Source organism: Chelonoidis abingdonii, chromosome 1 (genome assembly GCF_003597395.2).
Source record: "Chelonoidis abingdonii isolate Lonesome George chromosome 1, CheloAbing_2.0, whole genome shotgun sequence".
Lineage (NCBI taxonomy): Eukaryota > Metazoa > Chordata > Testudines > Testudinidae > Chelonoidis > Chelonoidis abingdonii.
Genome location: NC_133769.1, coordinates 144,169,790 through 144,184,399, shown reverse-complemented (window position 1 = coordinate 144,184,399; position 14,610 = coordinate 144,169,790). Strand labels below are relative to the sequence as shown.

The following is a 14,610-nucleotide window of genomic DNA, read 5'->3' as shown; positions in this document are numbered from 1 at the left end:
GCCAGCCACTTAGCTATAAAGAACTTGTTGGTGGCTGTTCTCTGCTTGCTCTATCTGTAAAGAGTTAACAAAGTCCCTCAGATGAAGAAAAGGGCACCTGACCAAAAAGAGTCAATGGGAAGGCTAGAACTTTTTAAAATTGGGAAAGAAGCTTTCCCTTTGTGTCTGTGGTTGTTCTCCACAGAGCAGCAATGCTGTAAGCAGCTTTAAGTCAGGTATGATCATAAATCATCAGATCATACCTAGAAGTACTTATCTGGAACTCCAAATGTGCAAGTAGATGAGGAATGTTTAGAAAGACACGACTAGGGTTATTTCTGTTTATTTCTTATGGCTAATGGACTCCTCTGTGCTAAGCCCAGCTGCCTTTGTTTGCTTGTAACCTTTAAGTTGAACCCCCAAGAAGCTATTTTGGGTGATTATTTTTTGGAATTGCTCTTTTAAAATCTAGCAACAGCCTAAGTTCCAGATGTATTTTCTTTCTTTTTTGTTTTGAATAAAAATTACCTTTTTTAAGAACAGGATTGGATTTTTGGTGTCCTAAGAGGTTTGTGCATGTTGTTTGATTAGCTGGTGGTCACATCTAATTTCCTTTGTTTTCTTTCTCAGCTATTCCCCAGGAGGGGGTGTGAAAGGGCTTGAGGGTACCCCACAGGGAGGAATGCCCAAGTGCTCCTTCCAGGGTCCCAGGGTGGGTTTTTTTTTTTGCATTTGAGTGCTGGCAGTGTTTACCAAGCCAAGGTCAAAGAAAAGCTTTAACCTTAGGAATTTAATACAAGCCTGGGGTGACCAGTATTAATTTTTTTAATCCTTGCGGGCCCCCACCTTCTGCACTCGAAGTGCCAGAGTGGGGATCAGCCTTGACACATACAACACTGCTGTTAATACACCCCAGAATGATATTAGCCTTTTTAGCAACTGCTTCAAATCATTGACTCATATTCAGTTTGTGATCCACTGTAGCTGTCCCCACCACTTGGAAGGGTAAGAGGGGGACCCAGCTTCAGCCCCCACAACCCAACCTGGGATAGCAGGGGTGAAGAACCCCATAAGCAGCAGAGGGAGGCTGGGGGAGGCACAGCTGACAAGAGCTGGGCAAATGAGAAAGCGAGAGGCAGAACTGATGTGGGGGCAGAGTCAATGCGGGGGCTACAGGGCAGAACTGATGAGGACTGGGGGACTGAATTGATGGAGGCTGGGCAGATGCACTTCAGTTGATTTTCCCTCTGTTTACTGTTGTGCCATATATTTAGCTCAGAAACTTTTCGTTTATTTTTAAATACACGGGAGTTAAACTGGGTTGATACATTTTGATTTAGAGTGGTACACTTCTAATCAGACACTTAATCAGATCCTTATGCAACATAAAGTGATCAGTGATTGATGTGCTTTCATTGGTTAACTTGACTGAGTGTGGCACTGTACTTTTCCAGGAAAAAAAGATGGTGTGAGCGAACGTCAGTTAAATTTCAGGCAATGAGAAGGGGAAATTAGATGACTGTTCATTCCTTTTGAGTTAACTTCTAATTTTAATGTCATTGTTTCAACAGAATTAATATTAATAGCATGCAATTTTAATAGCACAACAGTGTATTTGTATAGCTATTTGTTGGCCATATGTTGAAATATTTTCTACCAGCACTCTTAACCTTTTATTCTGTGATTAATAAATACAATCTGGCACACCACTCTTGGAAGGTTGCAACCCCTGTCTGGTGGCAGGCTCACTAAAAAGCAAACACACTGATGAGCCCTTTGGCCCTAGAGAGCACCCTTTTACCACCAAGATTTGGACACAGCATTATCCAGCCTTACAGAAAAAGTAAATGAATACCACTGCTATAGGGAATTCGCAAATTAACACCATACATCACCATGCGTATGACTATCAATAGGTGCTGGAATTAAAATGGTTTCGTTTGTTTTAATTTTCATTCAGCTTTACAATTGGTATACTACATTTCAAAACCAGGACTGAAATAATCACAGTGATTTAAAAATACAGTGTTTGGCTTTGAGAGGTGGTAAAACAGCAAAGGTAAGGAATTGAATATGCAGAGAAGGACCCCCAAACTATAACACCCCTGGGCCCCCATCAAACTTAATTCGGTCTTGGGAACAATTAAGCACAGAGGATTGTTAGCAAATCTCACAATTCTGGTTTTCCTTACAAACTCCGATGTATGTACAATATGCCATACCAGTGATCAATACAGGCTTAAGAGAAGTTTGGTGCAGGAGCCAAGAAGATACCCACCTTAAACAGACTATAGACATCAGCTTCGCTTTGATACCAGGGAGCTCCCATCAAGGAGCGTCTGTTCCGGGGAGTGGGGAGGAAGGGAAGGACAGGGGGCAGACAAGGATATGGCTCAAAGTCTTCCAAGTGATAAGCAAATCCTCGGCCGCCAATCATATAATCGTATTCAGATCCCAGCTTGTACACCTGGAATGGGAAAACAGAGGTTACTGTACTGAACTGGTTACAGAGAGAGAGAGAGAGTGTGTGTGTGTGTGTGTGTGTGTGTGAACCATAGCCCTCTACCGGCAAGGAGCAGGACAGTTGAACTTTTGCATCATAGGCCCCATACTGCTAAAAGCTCATGGCGATTCTCCTTTCCCTCAAGATCTTTTGGAGCAGATCTAAATTCTATCCCTGCTATCAGCATGAAGTTTTGAGGAGTCACAGTCTGCAGCATAGTGCCAAAGAAAGTCCTAGATAGCACAGTTTTGTCACTCTATAATAATACTTTGCCTATCTCCAAAGCTGTTCAGACAAGGGTCTCACAGAAGCATATGAACATCAGTGAATTAAGTCTCACAACCTGCATGCCAGATGAAAAAGAAACTGAGGCACAGAGAGGTCCAGTGACCCAAGGTCACCCTGCAAGTCAGTGGCAGAACTTGGACTAGAACCCAAGAGTCCTGGCTCCTAGCCCCCTGATTGAACCATTAGCCCAGATGGATAGAGAAAAGTGGCATAGGTGAAATAGCAGGAGGTACCAGGAGGGCGAGCAGAGGGCCAGCAGTGAACCTGCTGCCAAACCACACCTTCCCTGGAGGGAGCTCCCACTGCTTCTGTGAAACTGCCCCTTCCATCTCTCTGCCTTCCGCCCCCACAGCCTTCATTCCAAGGGTGGCCCCTGGAGCAGCCATTGTAGGAACAAGGAGGAATCAGCCACCTGCCTGGCAAGAGGACAGACTGAGATAAAGGTCTGCTGGCAACCAGAGCATAATAAGGGCCGGCTCTACCATTTTTGCCGCCCTAAGCAAAAAAAAAAGCCGCCCGGACTGTGCCACCCCAAGAATGGATGGAATGCCACACCTCAGCATATGCCACCCCAGGCACGTGCTTCCTTCACCGGTGCCTGGAGCCGGCCCTGTGCATAATGTAAGGGGTCAGAGAAGCTGGTGGTGGCTGGGTTCACCCACCTTGTTTGACAGCCCTGTTCCAATACATCAGAGTGCTTCTCTCACCTGCTACCTCCTGCAGGGTTAGTTTGGCCAGGGTGTGGCTGGGACACAGCAAGTTTACTCACACTCTCTGGTGTCATGACTTTATCATCCTTCAGCAGGACGCTCTTGTCCACGGTGCGGACAGAGCACAGGGAGCCAGGGTTGGCCTTCAGGTGCAGATTGACCTTCGTACCTGGGAGGTCCTCCTCCGCCGAGAAGCCCAGTGTCACCTATGGGAGGAGACAGGATGTGTTTATCAAATGGAAGAAGGGCACAAGACAATGAAGGTGTATGAGCCACAAACGACAGAGAGGGAGAGAGAACTGGGAGAGGGAGGGAGAGTGGGAGACAGAGCCTGCGAGGAACACAGACAGAAAGGCACACGGATTGTCGAGTGTATGTCATCCCAGCCAGGTCACCCCTCTGCCACACATCCCATTTCCCCCACCTCCTGTGCGACCCTCACCTTGTGTTTGAAGCACTTGCTGACTGTGAACACATCCACATCGGCTGCCACCTCTCCATCAGCGAATATGGCGTAAAGCAAAAGAGTGGCAGAGGGTGCAAGTTCAGAGCTGATGGGCAGAGTCAATGAGAAGGAGCCCTTCAGTGCTGTATGTGGGAGCAGGAAGTGAAGGAAATGGTTATTTAGATCCAAGTGAAACAGAAAAAACCTGTGGAACTTACTGTTGCTGGATGTTATTGAGGCAGAGGATTTCATAGTTCCTGCATCTGGTGTGACACTGGCAGACCAGTTCCAACTCATGCTGAGGCCACAGGTCTCACTGAACACTGACAAATGCACAGCTGGAAACTAGTCTGGCTTACCTGCGGGTTCGTATTGTTAAAATAGATACTAGTGTTATAAGAATGGGTTTCGTGTTTAGATTTTATGGAATGCTTGTAGAATGCTGCATGTATTAATCCTACTTATAATATCTGTATTCCATGGTATACAGTTATATTGAGTGTTTGCATTGTAAACCTCTCTAATTGTGTAACTCACTGTGATGGAGCATCTGCCCCACACTGGCAGAAAGGGGGTTAAAAGCAGCCCTAGGGAGGCCATGCAAGAGGTAACCAATCACAGAAGGGCTTATAAGAGTAGTCAATCAGGGACGGGCAGGCCTGTATAAGAAGGGCTGAAGAACAGAGCTGGGTCAGTCACTCCCTAGAGCTTGAAAAGGGAAGAGGACTGACTGCCTTTTAGGTGGAAGGTAGCAAGTACCCTGGGCAAAGCAGTATTGTAGGCAGAGACCCAGGAAGCTAAAGGCAGCTCCTAGCAGGCTTCACAGATCTGCAGACTGAGGCCCTGATGCAAGAGCAAGGAGGGTGCTGGGGCCACTGAAGGAAATGGCTGGACAGTGGACTGCAGGTCCCCTGGAAGGGGGGAACATGGAGTATGACACAGCTGGAGGGCAGTGTCATGAAGAGGATGCCGTGGTCCTGGGAGTGACATGGGTCCAGGAACAGAGGTGACAGTGGGCGAGACACCAGCAGCAGAAGGTGCAGTGCTAATTCACCAGAGGCACTGCAGTGGTGAGTCGCACTGCGTCACACTCACTAAACAGGAAAAGAAGCACTAATTAAGGTAAACTGCTTGTCCTGCACACAGGATGGCCCACTGAAGGCAAATGAGGGATTGTGTAGAGCCAAAGGACAGAGACCTTGTTGATTCCATTCCTTACTTCCTCCCGGAAGAGGAAACCTGTGCATGAACTCATCTCACCAGCTTGGATTCTGGAACGAAGGGGATAAAAATCTCTGACAAGGAGAAACCCGTCTTTTTATGCTCTCTGGATTGAGAGAAGAAAGATTCCTAAATGTAAGCAAGAGATCCCCATACTGCTTGGCATGAGTCAGCCCTAGCTTGGTGAAATCGAATCACAGAACATACTATCATTTTGGTTTGTTTGCCCTGCTTTTTGGCAGTCTGCCCTGCGGTTGGCACTCATGGTTGTGAGCCACACTAGACAGTGTGACGTGGATAAGAACAGAGATATTCACTAGGATAAAATTGACCCCCCAGGATATACTTACCCCTCATTGTCTCAGGGTCAATAAACCTTCCTCCCTCATGGAAGACTACTGAACAGGTGTGGTGTGTGCGTTTTATGCCTCCCTGTGAAGCATCTGCCCTGGGCCAGTCAAGGAATCATACAAATGTAGGATGGGAAGGGACATCAAAAGGTCATTTAGTCCATCCCCCTGCACCAAGGCAGGACCAAATAAACCTAGACCATCCCTGACAGGTGTTTGTCCAACCTGTTCTTTAAAACCTCCATTGATGGGGAGGATACTAGATTAGATAGACCAAGGCAGGAGGTGGGACACTGGACTAGATTGTCTATAGCCTGGCATGGCAGGAGCCTGCCTACCATACTAAGATATCCCAATAGCCTGATCCATTGTGATGATTTCCATGGAGTTTATTTCAGGTGCATCTTAGGTTTTCCCACTTACTCTCATCCTGACCAACTGGCACCTGAGTCTGTCCATTGAGAACAATCCTGCCTTTTGAGACAACCTGCGGAGGAGATAGAACAGCCTGTCAGGGGACCAGGGTTCTGAGGAGAGAAAATGCAGAGCAGGGAGAGTCTGGCAGAGACATACAGAGGTGCTTTATCTTTAAACTCCCAATGGACAAGGGCCCAGCTGCCTCGGAGACTTCCTCTGAACAATGGGACCCGTAGACAATCCAAGGCCAGCCTGCCAAGGTGCTCCCCAGGCAGCCATGCCTTCTGATACCACCCACAGAGTCAGGCCAGACTGGCAACAGGGGGAAATAGCCTGTCCCCCAAGGCTCAAGACATTCCTAGCTGGATGAGCTAGCTGGGGTGGCTGTCAAATGCTGTGGGGCTGGGAGGCTGTCGAGGGAGATTTCAGAGACATGCATTCCAGATACCAAGACATCTACAAAGAGAAGCATAAAATGGAACCCACAAATTGGTCTATAGACCCATGAATAGTTACCCCTCTTGCACGGGTCTGTAGGTGCCAGTGTTGTATAAATATCATGTGATCCAATTGCCCTGGGTGCTCACCAAATAATAGAAATCCACGTGATCTGCCCCAGGGCCCAGCTCATTCCGGTCCAGGATATAATCCACCCGCACTTCCTGTTCCTGGTCACAGGGTAGCTCCTCGTCCACCTGCTGGATCTCTAGGAAGCTGTTGCTCTCAGAGTAGAAGGGTTTCAGCCAGTTGTAAGCCTCCCGTTGTGTTACTAAAACGGCGTACAGACCCTCCTCAGTTATGTTCACAATGGAGTATCTGCCCTTCAGAGCAAAAATGCATGGAAAGCAGTCAGAATTAACCAATGGAGGAGCCTACAAATGGGGTACCTGCTGGAAATACTCAGTGCGATCACCAGAATTATATGTCCAGAGCCTCATGTAATCCACAGAGGCAGAAATTATAGCAGAATCTAGCCCCAGCTGCAGACTTGAACTCCAGAATATGAGTTTTCTTTTTCTTTTCAACATTGTTTTGAACACTTGTGATTTCAAATAAAACTTTTAAAAGGTGAACTACATGCAGTCAGTAATGCCTGCTTGAGTTTGCAGACAGCCAGAAAGGTATGAACTGGCCATTCATTGCAATAATGTGTTAACCTGGAAACCTACCGATAACAGTTACATGGCAACGTTGTTAACTATTTCGCTGCAGAAATATCCAGCTAATGTACTTGTCCCAGAATCCCAGCCTACCTTCTCCACCTTGCCAGGTGCCAAAAGTCCCAGTAATCCCCTGTTCAACTGCCCCCCACCCCAGCCCTGAGCTCCCTCCCACATCCCCTTGCTGCCCCAGCCCTGGGCTCTCCCCCCCGCACCCTACCCTCTGCCGTTCCAGTTCTGCCCCCCCCCCCACCTGCACCCCACACCTGCCCCAGCCCTGGGTCACTGGTTACTCGCTCCCAGGGCAGGTCATTCAGCAGGAATTTTGGATGTGCACAAAACACAGACAGGATTGGTTCCCATATGGTTACAGAACTGCAGTAAAGTGGAACTTTACTTTTCAGCTTGTGTGACTGAAGGATATCTGGATGCATATTATAAGACTGTCATACATAAATGAAGAAATAAATGAGGTGCCTTTATTATTCTTTTGTTCCACTCTTTGTTTCTATGGGGAATTTGCCAATGCAGTATCACTGTCTTCCTTTTAAACAAACAAACAAACAAACAAAAAGGCTATGGCTCTTGAAAATAGCAATTCCAGTCCTAATAACCACTGGGAAGCATTTCTTGCTCAATTTTATCCTACTTTTTCTATAGCAAGTTACAGTGGATCAGTATATTTGATTTGGGAGAAGTGAAGTAACAGCTGCCCAAACTGAGCTTAAGCACTCCTGAATTTTGAGGTGTTCAAATCTGGAAGGCAGGTGCTAGATTCCCTTCCTGAATATTAGCCAAATCTGGAAAGGAAAAGTCAATTTCTGCTTCCATGGCTCAGAAGTGGAAATCCTCCTACGTACCTGGTACTGTATCTAAAGCTGCCCAGCTCCTCTAGCATAGCCTCCCCTCCTTTACTTTCCATTTAAAATTCTAGTGGGATCCACATACCTCCCTTGCTAGGCTTCAGATAGAGAGGGGCACTGTCCATTTAGTCCACCCTATTCTTTCTTTGGGGGCTGCAAGGTGATCTCACACCAGTATCCCTAATCCAGTCTGGAGATGTCTTCTGAAGGGGATATCTGGGCCAAAGCCTTCTACTCCTTGGGCACATTTGTTCCCCATTCACAGTGCCACCACGCTCTAGCAGTCAGCTCTCCATTCCCAGTAAGCTGCATCATGAGGTTTCAGCTACCTCACTCCCTCCCCCTCCATTTCCCATTGAGTGCTGCCAAGGGAATGCTAGGAAATGTAATTCTTTCCCTGCTCCAGTGCTGGCTCTATAGGCAGGGAGCTAACCAAGGAACTACAGCACCCAGGACCCCCTGTTGGTTCTCATCTCCCATGCTGCATCCCTGCCGCCCCTGCAAATGTGCCACCCAAGCACCTGCTTGCTTTGCTGGTGCCTAGAGCTGGTCCTGCCCGTAGAGCTGACCCTGCTTGTCCAGCTGTGTGACTCACCCTCAGAGAAACCAGAGTATTGTTCCATTTCGCAGTGTCTAGTGAGAAGTGGACTTCACCCTTCTCATCTGTGACATATGGCAGGTGCGTCTCCACATCATCGACATCCACAGTCAGGTAGACAGTGTGGTTTTTGATGGGAACATTATTGACGGTAAAGCTCATCTGCAGAGAAGAAAGGGAAATAAACGCCTCCTGTTCCAATAATGACTGTGCTTGGGGGTTTGGGAGACGTGATACCCTCTACATGCTGGAAATCAGATGAGTTCTGGCACTTAATAGTAACCCTTTCCATGTAAAGGATCATAAAGTGCTTGACAGGTTACAGGCAGGATATAGGGGTCCTAATATCCATTGCTGAAACAACATCAGCAGCTGTGCCAGAGAAACAATATGCAAGAATTTAGGACAAGAATGGAAAGGAGAGACTACTGAAGGGATTTTAAGGACAGGAAAAATAATTGTCTTGGCTACTGAGTTTAACACGTCTTTTCCTTTGCATAACAGTATAGTGTTAGTCCTTAAAGATTAGAAACGGTTCGGACTTCAATTTTAAATCTCATCAGAAACTCCAGCAGCATAATTCTTCCTAGCCCACATTGGGGCATTAGGTCAATACTGACCCAGAGGGGAAAGCATCCCCTATTGAGCCACGACACTGCTCACTGCAGTACCATGCTCTCTAGCACCACACTAGAGCATTGGGGTCAGAAGTGATTGCTGTCAAATCACTACACAGTAGCCTATGCTAGGCCTGAAGTAAATGTGCAGAGATCTTTCCAAAGGTAACACCATCCCATGCATGTATGTCCTTACAGAGACAGATTTTTAAGAGCAGAAGAGTACATCACTGTTGGAGAACATTGAGAAATGTGCCTACAAACCCTTCAGAGACCACAGAATCCATCTTGCAAACAGTTAACTCCCCATACTTGGTGACTAGGCTGGGAGAGAGGAGGGAATGGGGGTGCAGTGTCAGAATTTCTCATAAAGGTGGACACAGAGGAGCCAGTCCTCACCTGGCATAAATCAGCATAGCACCATTGACTTCAATGAAGCTACATCAATTTACACCAGCTAAGTATTTTCCACATAGTTTATTACCAGTAATATTATTCTCTCCTCTCCCCCATGCCTGCCTCCCAAGTATGAAGAGAGGTCACTGCCTTGGTGCATTACCTTTCCCGTGTATGGAAATCCAAGTTTGTAAAAGGGGTTGAGATTGACAAAGTTCACGTCCACTATCTTGGTAGCGATACCAACTTTGACTACTCCTGCGTTCGTGGCTCCTGGGTGAAGAGAGGAGACGTCTGTTAAAAGCTGACTCATTTGTTAAGCACTCAACACTAGAGGAGACAAAAAATAAGGCAAGTCCTCCACATGAAGCTTACAGTCTAAATGTCAGCTACATAACAAGCCTGAGCCACAACTATATGGACATTGAGATTTGAACCCACAACTTTCAGCACCAGCCACTATTACGAGAGCCAAAGGAGCAACTCTGTTACTTGGGGGTAGGTAGGAGGCTGCTCTGGTCATTGCAGCCAGCCACTATGGGGAGACTTTGTCACACTAACTAAGGCAGTTGATTACCAGCTGATAAGATGCATTGGAAGAGCCAAGGGACTGTTACTTTAGTAAAACATGTCAAGCTCCGTTTACTCTCCCATGTCTTGCCTCCCATGTGCGGTTGGCCTGGAGAGGACTTATGACTGATGAAGATTAGTGTTTGCAGACCACGCAGAAGAAGCAAGTCTTCAGGAGGGACCTGACTTGAGGAGAGGGTTGGGAGGCAACCAGACTGGGTTTGGGACGTTATTCCAAGCACAGGGGACAGCACAGAGAAAGGCATGGAGATGGAAGAAGTGGGACATGGAGGGCTGAGACAGAACAACGAAGGACACAATAGGAGGTGACATAGGCTGGGGTGGAGCTGTGTCAAGCCCTGAAGGCAGGGGAGAAAAGCTAGAGCTCGATACCGTGAGCAAAGGGCAGCTGGTAGGGGTTTGGAGCATGGCGTGCTATGGTCTGATGGATGAGGAGGCATTTGGGGCAGATTAGAAGAAAGCAGTGTTGATATTGGGGATGCCAGAGAGCAGAAGCAGGACAGGAATACGTGAACAAGACTACCTAATCCTTAGCATAGGAACTTATCAAAGAGACTGTGGTGAGGGACTAACTGTGGCGGAAAGACTCTTATGACTGACCGGGGACATAAGGATAAGATGCTGCTTAGCCTACGGCTAGCTATCGTTCTGTGGCTGATTGAGAGTCACGTTTTGTGGAGCTGGAGCTTACTTTAGTGACTGGCTGGTGAGTGTTGTTAGACACTCTTTGGGGAACTAAGAAATCTAGTGAGCAGAGACACTAAAAAAAGGAATTCTAATCACTGGTGTGGCAGAAGACTATTGACCCCTAATAGACTCCATAACCAAGACACAATGGAATTCAGTCCCCCTGAAGATACCAGAAACTGGAGGTGGCTGAGGCTTGGCTCAAAGATCCGAGGTTAAAAAACAACCTGTACTGGAAATGGAGAAGTGTGGAGGCAACCAAACACAAATATAGTTAGTCAGAGGTTTCACATAAAAAGGGTAGCACAGGTTGATGGATGTGTCTCCCCTCTCCTCTTCCCCTCCTGCCATGCCCCCCCCCCCGCACCTGTTCCTTCTTCTTCCAGTTCTGCTTCAATTGAAAAAGTGTTCTTGTAGGCAGTGCTGTTTATTTCTAGTTCAGCCAAATCTGCTGTAAAAATGGCACAGCCTTGCTTGTTCGTCTGGGGACACAGAGATGGATGGAGAGAAAGAGAGAGAGAAAGAGACACGTTAGTGAGACTGTGGTTTATAGAAGTTGAGTAGTCTTAAAAATCCTCCCGTCTGTCCCATGACTGCTTAGAAGTTCAAACTCATGTACATCTAATCACTTAGGGAGAGGACAAATGACACTGATTAGAGAGGCACCGATTAATGATATATCCATGGCTGCAGACAAAAGGTATGTTTATTAGAGAAATCACACACATTCCTAGAGAGAACTGGGACCAGATCCCATGCCCTTAGCTGTAAAAACACAGGCTTTGACAACATGAGTAAGGCCGTGTTCAGCCAGGTAGTCTTGGTAGAGTGTCTTTCCTATTCTCTGCCTGTGACGCATAATAGTTTAGTTTCTTATGGCCAAAATACTTTGGTTCCAGTGCAGTTGTTGAGCTTAGTGTGCTTGTGCTGGGTGGTGCTGGTGGCCTTTGATAGACAGGACATCTGACTATATGATCTGGTAATCCCGTCTGGTCTTGGAAATCTCTGACCTCTCTGAGGGTATGTTCAGCCTCTCCGATGCAGGAGAGAGGGCAAAGAAGTGTTGTTATTGTGGTCTGTGTCTAACACACATAGTTTTGCTTCTGTTAACACTGCAGAGCCCATACAGCAGAGAGCTGGAATCCAACCTGCCTTGTGCCTCCTTGGCAGAATTGTGACAGGGTTCCAGCTGCAGAGCCTTTACTGCTGGTTGGGTTGTTAGCACTGCAAAGACCCAGCTGGACTTTCAGGTCTCAGCTTTGAGTGCCGACATTTAGAAAATCCTGGTTTGACTTGTAGATTGAGTGAGGAGAATCTGGAGTCATTGGGAGAAGAAGTATATAGAACAAATTGCATATTTAGGTACATTGTGTATGGGGGTTAGCTATGAAGCATCCAGTGCTGGCCCCTGTCAGAACCAGGATACCAGACAGCCGAGATGGATCAGTAACCTGTTTGATTATGGGAGGAAACAGACCGCTGGAAGAGATGGAACAATTGGTGGTCTGATCTGATTTAATGAGAGGTGAACTGCGAGAGACCAGTGATCTGATTCCATGTGATATGACGGAGGGTACCAGAAGAAGAAATTCCTCCTGTGGGATAGTGTTGCACATTCTAGAAGGGTTAGCTAACACAGACATTCTGTTTCCAGGCTGTTGATCCATTATTTCCCTAATCCTGTCTCCCAAGAAATGAGACCTCACCCATCTCCAGTTACTTAGCTCAAGCCAGCCCTACAATACTCCTCCTCCCACCTCCACCCCGCCCCAACCATTCAGCATTGGCTTCTGTCAGATATGGGAGACAGGAGGAGTAAGACCAGTGCTTTAATGTAGTAAGTCAGGTGGCAAGATAACAGGGCAGATCGACTTATGATCTGCTTGGGTGAGGCAGGAGAAATAATAATAATCAGATTAGCTGGACCAGGGCACGTTAGAAATGCCTAGATACCTTAGGTGAACTGACATTCTGTTCTCGCAGATGACTGTCATCTCCCCTTCCTCATCTGCTCACCTGGTTCTTATGCTCCACAGTTTTCGTAGACGATGTCATGTTTTCTTCTTTTTCATGGAGACAGATCACTTCCCGAACCAAAGCGACCTGTATCGTCCCCTGAACAGGTTTCCCATAGGTGTATCTGGATCAGAAGGACAGAAAACACTGACAGATGGATCACATACTTCAGCAAAAAGATTAGAATGAAGGGTGCCAGCAAACCCTTCTGAGGGAGAAGATGAATATTAAAAACGTCTACCTTTCGAACCACTGCATCCCCTTTGAAATAAGGAAGAGGGCCTGAGATGTCTGCAGCATATATACCCCTGGAAGTCACCTCACTTGCACTGTATCCTCTTTAAATGGGGAATAGAGTTTGTATAAAAGGATCCTCCTCAATCAGTATCTCCACTGAGGTCTGGGCTTTCCCCACATAGCCCTGTGGCAGAGCTAGTCGGCAGTTCTGTCAGAATGTTTTGCTGATGGAAAATTTACTTTCTACAGATAAAGGCATTTTCTGTGGAAAATTTTCAGTTTTGTCAGGAAAATTTTGATTTTCCACTGGAAAGTCATTCCCCGCATTTTGGCTCCCCCACTTCTTTGCAGCTCACCTGGCAAGCTGCCAAGGGCAGCCTTCTAGGCTCCAGCTCCCCAGCTCCCGAGACAGCTGCTAGGTGGACTGCTGCAGACCTGGGGTTACCGGGGTTTCCAAGCTTCTGGCTCATCAGCAGCCCAGAAGCCCTGGGAGCCCCAGTTTCCAAGCTCCCAACATTTCTAAGCTGTCTGGCTCCCTACCTGGCAGGTTGTCAGGCTCAGGGCAGGATGAGGTGTCTTGGAAACGTTTCAAAATGGTCCAAACCAAATTTGGGAGCTGCGGTCCTGTGGTAAATTCAGATTGTTTTTGTTCTGTTTTGGAACAATGGACTTTTTTGTTTGTTTTTAATTCAGGAATTTCTCACAGAACAGGAATTCCAGGTTCTGAACACCTCTACCTTGTGGCTCTTCAGACATGTCTAATGATTGGGTGTTGGAGGAATCTTTTCCTTGCAGTGATTTGGGCCCCTAGCACTAGAAGAGAGAAGACACCACTGGGGGTCTTTACACTCCTGCCAGTACAATGGCAGCAAGAGGTCACTCTCCGATGTGGGGGATGGGACAATAACAGAGCAGTGCCACTTACCTGCCACAAACCGTGAAGTGAAATTCTTCTTCTGAAGTGGTGACCAGTGGCGGAACATTAAACACCAGCTCAAACTTGGGCAGCTCTGCAGAAGAGAGTTGGGGCAGGTTGAGGGCATAATCCAAATAGGGGAACTCACCCACTGCATCCACAGCAGAATCTCTGAAACACTGATCGAGCACTAGATGGATATGGAGTGTAACTCACCCTTAGGAGGGAATAGATGCTATCAGGCCAGGCGTCCCAGGGAGAGAACAGTTGAAGGGTGGAAGGGAGCAGGAAGTCAGGACTGAGTTAACATGGGGAGTGAATTCCTCCTCACTCCCAGGAGACTGGGATACCCCCAGACTAGGGGAGCACCGATTGTGTGAAAGTGAAGTCCTGGCCTGAATGAACATAGAGACTAAATTGCTGGAGGAGCTGTCAGCACAGGGCTAGGGCCCTGTCATAAACAGATAGTTAAGGGTTAATGTCTCTTTTACCTGTAAAGGGTTAACAAACTCAGGGAACCTGGCTGACACCTGACCAGAGGACCAATCGGGGGACAAGATACTTTCAAATCTTGGTGGAGGGAAGTCTTTATTGGGGCTTTTTGGGTTGTTCTTTG

At 47.1% G+C, this 14,610-nt stretch overlaps 1 protein-coding gene across 1 annotated transcript in view; it reads right to left on the bottom strand.

Moving 5' to 3' along the window:
• Window positions 1-14,610, bottom strand: part of LOC116823808 (alpha-2-macroglobulin-like protein 1) — a 49,450-nt gene that overhangs the window by 26,512 nt on the left and 8,328 nt on the right. The window contains 10 exon segments of the mRNA XM_032778664.2: window positions 2,258-2,446; window positions 3,540-3,686; window positions 3,923-4,068; window positions 5,920-5,983; window positions 6,501-6,734; window positions 8,532-8,696; window positions 9,711-9,820; window positions 11,193-11,307; window positions 12,842-12,965; window positions 14,004-14,088. Of these exon segments, the coding sequence (XP_032634555.1) occupies window positions 2,258-2,446; window positions 3,540-3,686; window positions 3,923-4,068; window positions 5,920-5,983; window positions 6,501-6,734; window positions 8,532-8,696; window positions 9,711-9,820; window positions 11,193-11,307; window positions 12,842-12,965; window positions 14,004-14,088 (1,379 nt within the window).